The sequence below is a fragment of the Aricia agestis genome, chromosome 6, assembly GCF_905147365.1.
Source record: "Aricia agestis chromosome 6, ilAriAges1.1, whole genome shotgun sequence".
Classification (NCBI taxonomy): Eukaryota; Metazoa; Arthropoda; class Insecta; order Lepidoptera; family Lycaenidae; genus Aricia; species Aricia agestis.
The window spans coordinates 1,876,083-1,889,434 of NC_056411.1; the positions used below are offsets into that span (position 1 = coordinate 1,876,083).

Consider the following 13,352-nt stretch of genomic DNA (forward strand, 5'->3'; position numbering starts at 1 on the left):
TTATATTCATATTTTATTGTCAGTTTTACAATAAAAATAATTTGTTTATATATTATTATGCATGCGAATATTAATTTTACCTTATCATCTACAAGCTAAGTCTAAAACGAAGCTTTGAAATACTCAAGCAATATTTATAATTTGCGTATATATAAAAAACTACAAAATGTGTAAATTCACAACCTATACATAATTAACTATTTAATTGTCTTTTTATCCCAATCTTGTTCTTATTAAGGTGTATTTTGTTCTTTGCATGCCCGATTCCTGAAGTTTTTTTAACTAGAGTATACCCATGAAAATTGGTTGATGTTTAGACGTTATCCAGTCAAAAAAGCTTAAAAACTGGGCAACACTATTTTGTATCGATTTACTTTTACTCGTTATACAGTCACAATTCATATATTAATGAATAAAGCAAAAATTAAGAGTACACTGAAGTTAAGCATTTTTTTCAATTCCATCTTCGGTTAGGTATATAGTTATTTTGTTTTGTAATATAATAAGTAAATAAATGAATACAACGAAAATAAAATCTACAGAAGCAAACAATTGTGTTTAGAAGTAGGTACTAGGCATGTATATTATAGATTTACATTTCTATTTCTACTAATTCTACTCAGATCTACTTAAAATAAAATCTTAGATATATTTTTATATATTCTTGCCATAAAAAATCTAACGGGAACCTATAGGTAACATATTTTTATTCAATGGCATAATAATAAGTTTCTATGGTAAAAGCAGTTTTACATGGTTAAGGTCCAGCATAAGTTCATTTATTGATGTTACCTTATGAAAAATAAATGTCATCTTTCTTTTGAGTAGGTACCTTCTGAAACAGAATTTTCAAAGAATAAAATTATTTACGAATAATAGAAAAAGCATGGCTTTTTCTATTACCTTTGCCATATAGAGGTAAATTAATTATTGTAATAAAATGTAAATTAAAATATTTCTATCTATTATGAAAAAGTACACAAAATAAATTAATGTATGTACTTATACAAAATATAATAATTTTTAAATTGAACCTAAAAATATTTTATTTATGGGTTTCTGCTAATTTACAAAAATACATAATATTATAATATCAATAATTAAAATAATGTTTGTATGAAAATAAAGTTTGTAGATCATCATACGGAAACAGAAAAAAATATTTATTTTTACAAAATATTCTTAATTTGACGACAAAATTTGCAGATTACGAGATACGTTTTTCGCAGTAAAATAGTTTTAAATACTACTTAGATGGAAAGTATTATATTATAATACTTTTTTTTGTTCAAATTATAAGTTTCAAATCTTCATCTTTTTATATTTAAAATCTACAATTTTCTAGACTATGTCTAGGAATATTTATTGTCTTATCGTTATTGTCTTTATATAATGAAAGCTCGATATTATAAGATATTTATAATAATTACTATATAATATAATCACTAATACCATAACATCAACTTGTAAAAAATTTTGCATGAGCTTAAAATAAAAATTAAATGTTTTTATAACGAACTTGGCTGTTTCTCTACCGTGGGACTAAATCGAATAAAAAATCGAATGCACTAATCGAAGCATTTGTTGAATTCCAATAGATAATAATAAAGCGTATTATAGTATTAGTGATTTTAAAACGTTGTGGTCTACCGATATACTGATATAATGGTATATGGAAGGATAATAAATAACGAACCTGGAAGTATTTGATGGCCAAAATTTCAACCCAATTTTCATGATAAAAATTTTCACCCCTTCAAGAAAATCTCTCATCAAATAGTTGGGTAGCTGAGACTAGTTCAAAGAGAACCAAATCAAGGAATACAGGATTACAGGGGAGGCAATGGGCGAAAACTTGACCATTCTAACAAAATACGATATGAGTACAGGATATGCACAAGGTATAAAACACTAGGACCACGTAAAAAGGGTGGTTCGGTTGATTTTAATTTAAGCACAGCCAAAATTTTACGGTGGACTAGAGGTTTGAGAGATTCCGCCCACCAATCAGCGTGGTCTTTCTTTAATTAATATAACTTTGCTCAGAAACAATTCAATACGATTTTGCTTTGCATACTACTTGAAATATAAATAAAGTAATACTTTAAAAACTCCTCAACTTTCTAAGAGTGAAAATAACACTTGAAAACGGAGAAATAAATAATGTTACATGAAAATTAGGAAGTATCTATAAAGATAAAAATTACGCATATAAAAAGTATACCCACCAAAACATAAAGTCATAATAATGCAAAGTTAATATCTGATTGAATCATCTCTGAGAAAATTAGGGACAGCCAGTATTTACCTTTTTGGTGATAAACTTTGAACGTAATTAGGATCCATCTCGTCCAAGTCTCGTCCTTTGGTTTCCGGAACGCAGCAGACAACAAAGCACAACCCGCCCACGCTTATAGACGCGTACAGCCAGAAAGCACCGTGCAAACCGAGAGCCTGTTGGAAATCCACAAACGTCTTGACACCTACAAACGCGCAGAGGTAGCTGAACGCGGTTGCCATGGCGCTCCCGAACGCGCGATACTCCAGAGGAAACAGCTCACCAATCAGCAGCCAGGATATCGGACTCATGCCCAAAGAGAACGCAATGGTAAATACTAGGACGCAGAGCAGAGGTATCCAGTCGTTCTGTCCCAAAGTCTGGTGGAACATCACGCTTTGAATTCTCTGGTTCCGGTGTACCTCCTCGTAGTACGCGTAGCTCCCGAAGCCGGCCAAAGCCATCGACATCAACACCGAGCTGACTATGAGTAGAGGAAGACGACCGACCGTGTCTATCAGCAGACCAGACAGACAGGAAGCGAGCAGCTGGACAAAGGACACGGCGATGGCTGCCCCGTGTGGGTTCATCCCCCCGAAGGTCTTCCGAAATATCGGAACAGCGTAGAACGAAAACGCGTGCGCACCCGAAAATCTCTGAAACATCATCAGACCACACGTCACCAGTATAGGCCCAAGCAGACGGTTCGCGGTTCTCACGTCCAAGGAATTTAGAAACTGACTACTGGACATTTGACTTTGACGCTGGCTGAAATTCTTGCTGGCCAGCACGTTAGTCCGTATAGTGGCTAGCTCTTGAGCAACATCCGAGTTTGGTCCGCGAAGCCAGAGAAGGCTCTTGTAGGCCTCCTCGTCCTTGCCGATCAGGACGAGGTAGCTGGGGGTCTCGGGTATGTAGAGCACCGTGCAGAACAGGAGAAGGGGGGCAGCCGATATGCAGAGGGCGAGCTGCTGCCAGTCGAGGTAGGCTCCGATGGTGAAGCTGAACAGCACGCCGAGGTGGCCGACGATCTTCAGCACGGCGCTGAGGCAGCCGCGGATGTCGGGCACCGATATCTCGCTGATGTACACCTGAAAATTTATTTGTTAAGTTAAAATTTATGGAAAACTAGCTGACGCGACAAACATTGTTTTGCCGTATAAATTATTATATAAAAGTAGATAAAAACCTATTCTCAGACTTAACGAATGTACTATCAGAGAAGTTGATTCCTATGCAAATCGGGGACCTAAGTAGTTTGGTTGCGTTACGTCAAACCCAGCTGACAGATCACAATTAACATTGAATTGACATATTCGACCAAATAACGTTGGTCTGTCAATTGCATAGGAATCAACTTCCTCGATGATACCATCGAGAAAATTGGTTCCTAGGCAGTTACAGACCAACGTCATTTGGTCGGATCATGTAAATTCAATTAATTCTTATTAATTTTGATCTGTCGGCTGGGCTTGACGTAATCCCCCACCTGCCTAGGAATCAACTCCTCTGATAGTACATATAAAATTTTATTAAAATCGGTTGAGCCGTTTTGGAAGAGTTCATGCACAAATACTGTGACATGAGAATAATATAATATAAAATATTTATAAGTATAAAATTATGACTGGTATTGAAAAAGTAGTATTATAAATAAGTCATCCATATAGGAGGCTACGAAATGCCGTCAGAGTTCAGACTGAACACAGGTTGACCTGACTGCATTCGAACACAAACACGGATACTCAGTATCGTATTGTCAATATAATAATATAGTGGTGTTCAGCGGGGCTAAAATGGTCACATTTAGCAATTCCTCTCAATCAATTCAGCAAATGAATTGTCAAAACTGTCAAACTGACAAATGTCAAATCAGTACAAAAATACAGAAATGAATTGCAAGCAGAGTTGCATTTTGCGATTTTAGAAAAATGAATCATATTATGATTCATATCATGATTCTTCAAAGCGACCATTTTAGCCCCGCAGAATTTCAGATCGGTTTTCAACAAAGTTTTGTTAAAATCTAAGATTAAAATGTCTCGTTCATGATGATGACGGTGTTAAAATATTTATGGATCATAAAGTAATTAGCGACTTCGCCTTTTAATTAAAACTTTACACTTGACAACTTGTATAATAAAGTAATGCGAAATTCCCAGAACTTTGAACTTGCTGGAACTTTATAAATAACCGAATTCTGAAATGTTCGACTTGCTTTAGTATAGATATTTTCATTTGCTGGAATTATTCACATTTTAAGAATTTTCAATTAATCCCTCCTCAAAATATCTATATAATCTAATATTGAAAATAATAACTCTAACATTTATTACCATTTACTTACTTCTCCAACAACTATTCAAATAAGGCACGATTCATCATCAAAGTATTGTACCAGATCTTGTTTTATGTTTAGTCTAATAAACTGTGCCTGCTGTCGTATCAAATACTGTTACAGCTATCATTCCAAAAATAGCAATGTAATTACCATGAACGCACTTAATTACTTGATCGGCCATTATCCCGCCCGCCCGCATCAGAAGTTCCGACTTCGGAACGATGTTATCAGCGCGCCTCAAAAGAAAACTTACGTCGTTATCTTTCAATTACGAGATGAGCAATTTCAAATTTCTCAATCCAAACTCTCGAACTTCCTCAAGTTATTTCATTCGCTTTTTTCCCGAAATTTGGTAAACATGAGGGATTTAGGAATTCCATAATGGGAATTACATTGTCCGGAAGTTTGGAACAACAAAGACGTTAGACGAACGCGCGGAATAAAAATGCACGCAATGCAATTAAAATATGGCCTAACAAGCGCACACTCGAATTCTTTAAGTTGTGGCTTATGTACTTAAGTGATGTGCAGTACGATTAATATGATTTATTTATGTATTATGGTAGGTGTTCGTCAGACGACTTAAGACCTTCCCAATAAAATATTTCCATATGCAGCCGTTGTAAAGTAACTAGACGTAACGTAGACGTTGTAACCTTATAGATTATCCTTTCTCACATAGAAACCCTACATATTTTACCGGGTTAGAAAATGACATAGATTTCTTACAAGTCACTTTAACAGTTTTAAAAGCATTTAAAGGCAACAAACAACACTGCGACAGCATCGTCAGTATCGAGCAGCAGAAGCCGCCGAGGAAGGGCTGGGACACATAAACAGGATACGACGTCGTGCCGTACCACGATGCGGCGTCGTTTCACGATGCGACGTCGCGTCGAGCATCGTAAAAAACTACGTCGCGACATCGTAACGTGCCACGATACACGGCACGACGTCGCGTTGTAGAAATTCACGATGCGTTTCTGTGCCACAGTTGTTATTCAAAATTCTAAGATGATGGACGCTATTGAGGTCGAGTCTTTTCTTTATCCGTCTTCTTAACAACAGCAGCAGCAGGTTGCGTCTAGTGCGGTGCATTTCTCGAAATTAACTGCGATAATTCATCCTGCATTGTTTCGACGGCGTCGTGCCGCGTATCCTGGCACGTAACGATGTCGCGACGTAGTTTTTTAAGATGCTCGTCGTAGATTCCCACGGCGCGACGTCGCATCGTGAAACGACGCCGCATCGTCGTAAGACACGACGTCGTATCGTGTTTATGTGTTCCGGCCCGGAGGCAGTGATGCACATCATGCGGAGCGAAGTGGCTAACACCGTCAGCAGCCAGGACAGGATGCACGGTGCAGTGGCGAGCGACAGCAGGCGACAGTCAATCAGTTAGTAACAGCCAGTCAGACACGCATAAATAGGAGTCTTACCTGCGACAGCAAGCGACGTCGCGTAGATAACAGTCAGTCAGACAGACATATATAGATATGTGCCTTACCTGCGACAGCATCGTCAGTATCGAGCAGCAGAATCCGCCGAGGAACGCAGTGATGCACATCATGCGGACCGAAGTGGCCAGCACTGTTAGCAGCCAGGACAGACTGCACGGCGCAGCAGCAAGCGACAACACGCGACGTCGCCCGTGCCGCATTGCCGCGCCGCCCGCCATACCGCCGAATAGCGCTCCTGGAATTTGGAGGTAATAATGAGAAACAGTTTTCTGCTGGCAAGGCACCTGCAGCTCTTCTGATGTTGCGAGTGTCCATGGGCGACGGTTGCTTTCTATCAGGTGATCTGTTTTCTCGCTTGCCCCCTTTTATGCCTACTTAGTTTGGTCGCGTTACGTCAAACCCATTGGCTGGGTAACGTTGGTCTAGGTCAACTGCCCTGCCTAGGATTCAATTTCCTCGATGGTACATAATTGTCTGGTACAGAAATTTTTTAGCACCTGCTCCTAGAGAGTTTCCAGAAAACACTATTAGCTACTCTCTGTCATAGAGGTGATAAATAAAAAAAAATGCTTACTATCTTAGATACATACCTACTTTTAATGTTATAAGTGGAGATACTTTTTATAGCCGGGAAACATAATATTTTATTTCCGGTTAGGTTCTTTTTTGCGCACACAAAATTGCGAAGAACATCAGATAAACCGAAATAATTATTTCAAGGACCAAAAATCATAGGATTTACCATTAACATTTAAACCAATGACTACACATGTCACATACCCACACAATATACAGTGTGTAACAAAAATAAGTGATAATACTTTAGGGTGTGTACGTGTTCCTTGTAGAGAGTTCACTGTGAAAGTAGCAGCGCTGAAAGACGAAAAAATTTTTTCACTTTTGTATGGGGAAGGGCCCGAGCCTCACGAGATTCCCCATACAAAAGTGAAAAAAAATTTGGTCTTTCAGCGCTGCTACTTTCACAGTGAACTCTCTAAGAGGAAGACGTACACACCCTAAAGTATTATCACTTATTTTTGTTACACCCTGTATAATATGTTCAATTTCCAGAATTACTACTCTCTACAGTCTACAGGGTATAACAAAACTAAATCCTAATACTTTAGGTTGTGTAATATTTCTATACTTAATGTAAAATGCAAGTAGGTCTGAAAGAGGGAGTTCCTTTTTCACTTTTGTTTAGTACTACTATTAAATTATATTATGTGCTTTTGTATGTAAAAATGCATGACCCTCGGGCGCTTGAACTCTGTATACACAACCTAATATATTATCACTTAGCTTTGTTACAACCTGTACAATACAATAATTGTATCAAAGACTCCCTATTCTGTAAGCCAGCCCAGTGCCAGGCTGTAAGCCAGGTGACCTCGCGGCCGCACCGCAGTGCGTATTGCAGAGATGACATAGCGTTTGTGCAGACTACAATAAGAACTGACCTAATTATAATTTATAAGTAACGAGTTTCTTATACATATTATTTTATGAAATTAATGGTCCAATAAACGAACAGGTGCATCGCCTAATGGGAAGCGACAGATATTTACAACCAGATGAGGTCACATTTCGAACGTCGTTCGAGGGTCTGTAACAGGGTTTCTCAAAGTGGGGTACGCGAACCCCTAGGGGTTTTCCATTCGACGGCAGGGGGTTCGCGGCAAGATTTATGTAATGGTGGCAACAGGAGTCATTATTAGATATTATGTCCGTAAATGAAACTCTTCAAGCTGATTTCAAAAGGATGTCTTTGATAGATGAATATTTTGAACTCTCAAGCGGTGAATTCCCCTTCCTAAAGAGGAAGGGGGGGGGGGATGTTTTGAATATAAGTAAGGGGTTCGCTGTCACCTGGAAATTTAATAGTGGTTCGTGGAGCCGAAAGTTTGAGAAACCCTGGTCTATAATATATGAGGATTTAGCTATTAATTTAGGTGAAATCCTTCCCTCAGTAATGACACTCTCTCGATTAAACAAAAGGTAAGGAGCCATTTCGTGCCAAATTTTGTGTGAGGCCGGTCAGGCCGGGCAATCCAGTAGCCACACAGTGAGAGAATGTACTAACTACTATTTGGAGTAATCAATACATAGATAGACCTCTGTGGCTCAGTGGGTGGGCTGTCGGTAGCTCAAGCCGGGGGTCGCGGGTTCGAATCCCGCTGACGGAACAAAAAAAGTTTTCAAAGTTCCTGGGTCATGGATGTGTATTAAATATGTGTATCATATAATAAAAATCTTAAATATAATATGTATAGTATAAAAAGTATTAAATATATTTTTGCTGTCTGGTACCCGTAACACAAGTCCTTTAGGTACTTAGCACGGGGCCAGACTGACGTGGTGTGAAGCGTCCATAGATATAGATAGTGAACCACCTTCGTTTTGTCGACTGTCAAGTCAATGTTTTTTGTCATCTCGCTCGACATAATTCAACAAAATACGTAGGTACTCCAGTCGGAGAATTCTCCCATAGACAGTACATTCTCTGAAACTATGGTCGGATGCTTGAATGGACCATAAGGCTTACGCCAAAAGAAGAATAAGAAGAAGAATGGACCATAAAGTTAATATACCTAGCGGAATAGAGAAACAAAGGTCTGAGCAAGAGAGATGTCACTATCAGTAACACTGCGTGGTAAAAAGAGACGTGTGATACATGACAGCAGCACTCTTTTTAGGGTTCCGTAGCCAAATGGCAAAAAACGGAACCCTTATAGATTCGTCATGTCTGTCTGTCTGTCTGTCTGTCCGTCCGTATGTCACAGCCACCTTCTCCGAAACTATAAGAGCTATACTATTGAAACTTGGTAAGTAAATGTAGTCTGTGAACTGCATTAAGATTTTGATACAAAAATAGAAAAATTATTAAAAATTTTAGGGGTCCCCATTGGTACAACTGAAACAAAAAAAAAATTTTTCATCTAAGCTATGCGTGTGGGGTATCTATGGATAGGTTTTAAAAAATCATATTGAGGTTTCTTATATCATTTTTTTCTAACCTGAATAGTTTGCGAGAGAGACTCTTCCAAAGTAGTAAAATGTGTGTCCCCCCCTCTAATTTCTAAAGTAGGGGCATGATAAGTCTATAAAAAATATATGATGTACATTACTATTAAAACTACCAACGAAAATTGGTTTGAACGAAATCTAGCAAGTAGTTTTTTTTATTCGTCATAAATGTAAACCTTAAATTAACTTTCATTAAATCAACTGAAACATAAAAATAAATCAAATTCATAGAACATAAACCTTATTGTTGCTGCGGAACCCTTCATGGGCGAGTCCAACTCGCACTTGGCCGGTTTTTTTTTTGACGTCCACTCGGCACATGCCGCACGTTTACAATTTAATCTCATAGAAATCATGTTCTATCATGATTGTGTTATATACACATATTTTTACGTGAGATGAAACCAATTTCATTTGACAGCTCGAGATTGTTGTTGTATTCCGCTAGTGATATTAACTTTATGGAATGGACCAAATTATTTGCCTGTCAAAAATTGGTACTCTGACAGTAATAATTGCTTTTCTTCTCTACTTGATTTCTCTTATTATACTTTAAATTCCTCACCCAGGAAAGACAGAGACGCGAGCCATGAAGCCTGCTGGTCGGTCAACTGAAAGTCCCGTCTTGTGGCGTTCCCTGGACCCTGGAGCGAGGCGATGGCGGGCGAGCTGTAGCCCTTACCCAGCCCTGCGGAGAACGGTGCAAGGGAGACGGCTAGAGCCGCCATTAGCTGTGGGGAAGAGGATAGACAACTTTAATTATAAGGGTAAGGCCGCCAGAATTGTCAAATAGTAACACAAAAGATTTTGTGTTACCTTTACACAAAAGTGACACAATTTTTGGGTAAAGTTGGTTTCATAATGGTGAAATAAATTACCTACAATTTTTATTTTTCTATTTGTATAAGACGATTTAATACAAGACAAAATATGTGTCTGGGTTGGTTGGTTGACAATGGTGTACAACATGTAAGTAACTCACAACTTGAAAACCATTACTAGGGCTCATTATTACGAATAACTTTTTGTATGAAAGTAACAGTGAAAGAGTGGAAAATAAATCAGCTGTCTTTTCAAGTGAAGTCAGTTGAAATAAAATACCTATTTTTTTCACATTTTCAGAGTTGTTTCCATACTTGAAAACTCATTCTTGCTCATGAGCCCGTGTAGTAGTTTTCAAGCTATGCGTTAATTTAGTTACACGTTGTATGGCCGTCCAAATACCACTATGCATTCGCCTTTATAGATCGATTGTGTTACGATAACACAAATGTAATACTAATGTAACATAATCGTAACCCAAATGCAACACAAAATACTTAGAATTTACAACAATTTTAGATTATATTTCGGTTATTTATTGCAACTAGGCATTAATGGGTGATTTATAATATACTTACCTTTGACCTCATCGCTAACAAATATAATACAATAACATTAAAATGTCTGTTTATTAGCTTAGAATTCACATTTACTTTTATTTTTTTCCACATAAACAAAAACGTAACGACCAGTTTAGACTCATTTACTCCTGAAACAATAAACCTAGCATTTTTTTTCTTAATTTTGTTGATGACAGTGCTGCCGTATTAACACTGCATTTGCACTTTGACTCTTTAAATAGTAGCTTTGGGATAAAAATTCGTCACACAAATAATTCGTAACACAAAATAAAAAGCCATATTTTATTTTTAACTATCGATAAAACAAGTCAGTTGAAGGGTTTTCACAACAATAGGTATTAATATTAGAGCAAGGGACTATCATCTAATTCTTCGACGGTATACTTAATATTCAGATATTCTCTACAATTTAATGGATATTTCTACCATAAGTATCTGCAGAAAAAAACGACAAAAACGTCACACAAATAAATTGACAGGGCCTGTAGACAAGTGGCAAAGCGCTAACGCTGACGCTAACGCTAGCGCTACAAAATGTATGCGATTTGACATTAGTCATCGCTTCGCTAGCGAATACTAATGTCAAATCCATACATTTTGTAGCGCTAGCGTTAGCGTCAGCGTTAGCGCTTTGCCACTTGTCTACAGGCGCAGTTTCGGCGGCCGTTTGCTCGCAACTCACGCAAGTTACAGCATGCTGTCAATGCTAGCTATCGTCAACACGAAGTGATTAATACGGTGATAGGTCCACTGTGTTGCCAATCATTGCCTAACCCTAAGTAATTCCGATTCAGCTAGTTACATCAGCAAATCACGTCTCAAGGTTCTACATTTCAATACCATAAAATACACCCCGCAGACGATAACATTTTAGATTAGGTTTTAGGCGAGCCTCCCGACATTTTCAATGATGCCCTCAAGATATAGTAAATATTGTTTAAGATGCCGCCTCACGTCTGGGGCCTGACGCAAATTTACTGCGTGTAGCTAATGGTCTGAAAACAGGTGCCTGTTTTTCGTTTACGACCGAAATTATTGGAGTTTATGGGCGAACTTATGGAGAACGTGGAGAGGTTTTATCAAAGAATATATCAAAGAATATCTGTAATATAAAAATATGGTGAAGTATGTCGCACCAAAGTATTATATTATGATTTATGTTACATAAGCTTCTTTTCGCATCTTTAAGTTAGAGAAATTTCCTGGCATACAAAAGATTTAATCCTATTAGAGGTGAACATTTGAAAAATAGAAGCTTTGCTTAGTTATAGATTCTCTAAGGAGGAAACATAATATGCGATATTCTTAAGTTTCTGATTCAGACACATTGTGTTGATTTAAGGTTTTATTTATACTAGATCGCCCAATGGTCGAAATTCGACCTTGGTTTCAATGGCATTAGGACTATAACTACCTATATTTTGTAAAAAAAAAAAAAAATAGGTAGGGGATTGGGCCTCCGGTAAACTCACTCACTCAGCGAAACACAGCGCAAGCGCGGTTTCACGCCGGTTTTCTGTGAGAACGTGGTATTTATCCGGTCGAGCCGGCCCATTCGTGCCGAAGCATGGCTCTCCCACGTATAGGCTTGTCACTCAAAAATCTGTCAATTTTCCTAGTGTGTGTTCAAGTAGTGTGTGTAATGTTTTATTTGTTAAAAAAATGTATGATAAAAGCATAATTTCAAAATAATATTAGCTCGATGCACTCCTTCACCATATAAACTATAACTGCAAAATTTCATTCACCTACGTTTCCCCATTTTTAGTCAAAAGGGATACAAAGTTTTTGGCTCACGTATTAATATTGTTACGGTACATGGTATACGGACACGTAGTGCCATCTAGCGACAAACCAGCAAAACTTACCGAGGGAACACAGGCAACATAAATCCCCTACTCAATAATAGATGGCGTTAGGTGCGCTAGTCTAGTTGAAGTGTCTTGTTTACGTGTTTACCGGTTTATTTTGTTTACGTGTTTAGTTGTTTTATGTTTATTGTGGTACATGCTCCTAGAAAGTTCGAGCACAGTCTATTCGAGTATGTACTAGCGCACCTAACGCCATCTAGTATTGAGTAGGAGATTTATGTTGCCTGTGTTTCCTCGGTAAGTTTTGCTGGTTCGTCGCTAGATGGCACTACGTGTCCGTATACCATGTACCGTAACCCCCTAGCACGTAACAATATTATGTAGATGCGTCCGCCTGAACGCGCGCTTTGGCGACCACACCGCGAGATCACAAGAGAATTGTATGTAACGATTCATTCAAATATCGAAGTGGCGCTGTCATTTACATACTTTTGCTGGTGAGTGCTGATCGCGGTGTAGCCGCCAAACCGCGCATTCGGGAGGACGCATATAAATCGAGCCTAAGTGTCTAAACACACTAGACGGAAAATACGCGACTGAACATTATCATTTTACGTTGTGACTTCCGACGCATTTGGCTGATATTATGACACACAATAAGAACCGAAATTACGCGGCGTAAATTCAGTTGCGTAACTTTGCCTGGATATTCAGTGTCTCGAGCGCCGCCGAATTGACGTTGAAAAAAAAACATTGCAGGCGTAATCTTGCCGAACTTCGGCCGCGTATCTTTGGCATGGTGTGTTTAGACACTGACAGTCAAACAGTTTTGCCTCTTAAAGGCATAGAATTTAGGCATACAATTCGTTAGTAACATCTGCATTACCACAAGACTAACAGGAGGTAAATCGCGATAAGATTAGTTCACATTAAAATGTATGTTAAGCGGGAAGCCCTACGGAAACAACCTTAACACTACATTAAACGATCATACTGTCCAGGTCAGATATCCAGGTCGAGTATAGCTGAATA

At 38.2% G+C, this 13,352-nt stretch overlaps 1 protein-coding gene across 1 annotated transcript in view; it reads right to left on the bottom strand.

Annotated features, from left to right (window-relative positions):
• Positions 1-2,212: 2,212 nt before the first annotated feature.
• Positions 2,213-13,352, bottom strand: part of LOC121727713 (facilitated trehalose transporter Tret1-like) — a 46,302-nt gene continuing 35,162 nt past the window's right edge. Inside the window, exons 3-5 of the mRNA XM_042115692.1 lie at positions 9,672-9,837; positions 6,127-6,314; positions 2,213-3,369 (exon numbers count right to left, since the gene is read on the bottom strand). Coding sequence (XP_041971626.1) covers positions 2,305-3,369; positions 6,127-6,314; positions 9,672-9,837 — 1,419 coding nt within the window. The 3' untranslated portion in view covers positions 2,213-2,304. The remainder of the gene's footprint in view (positions 3,370-6,126; positions 6,315-9,671; positions 9,838-13,352) is intronic.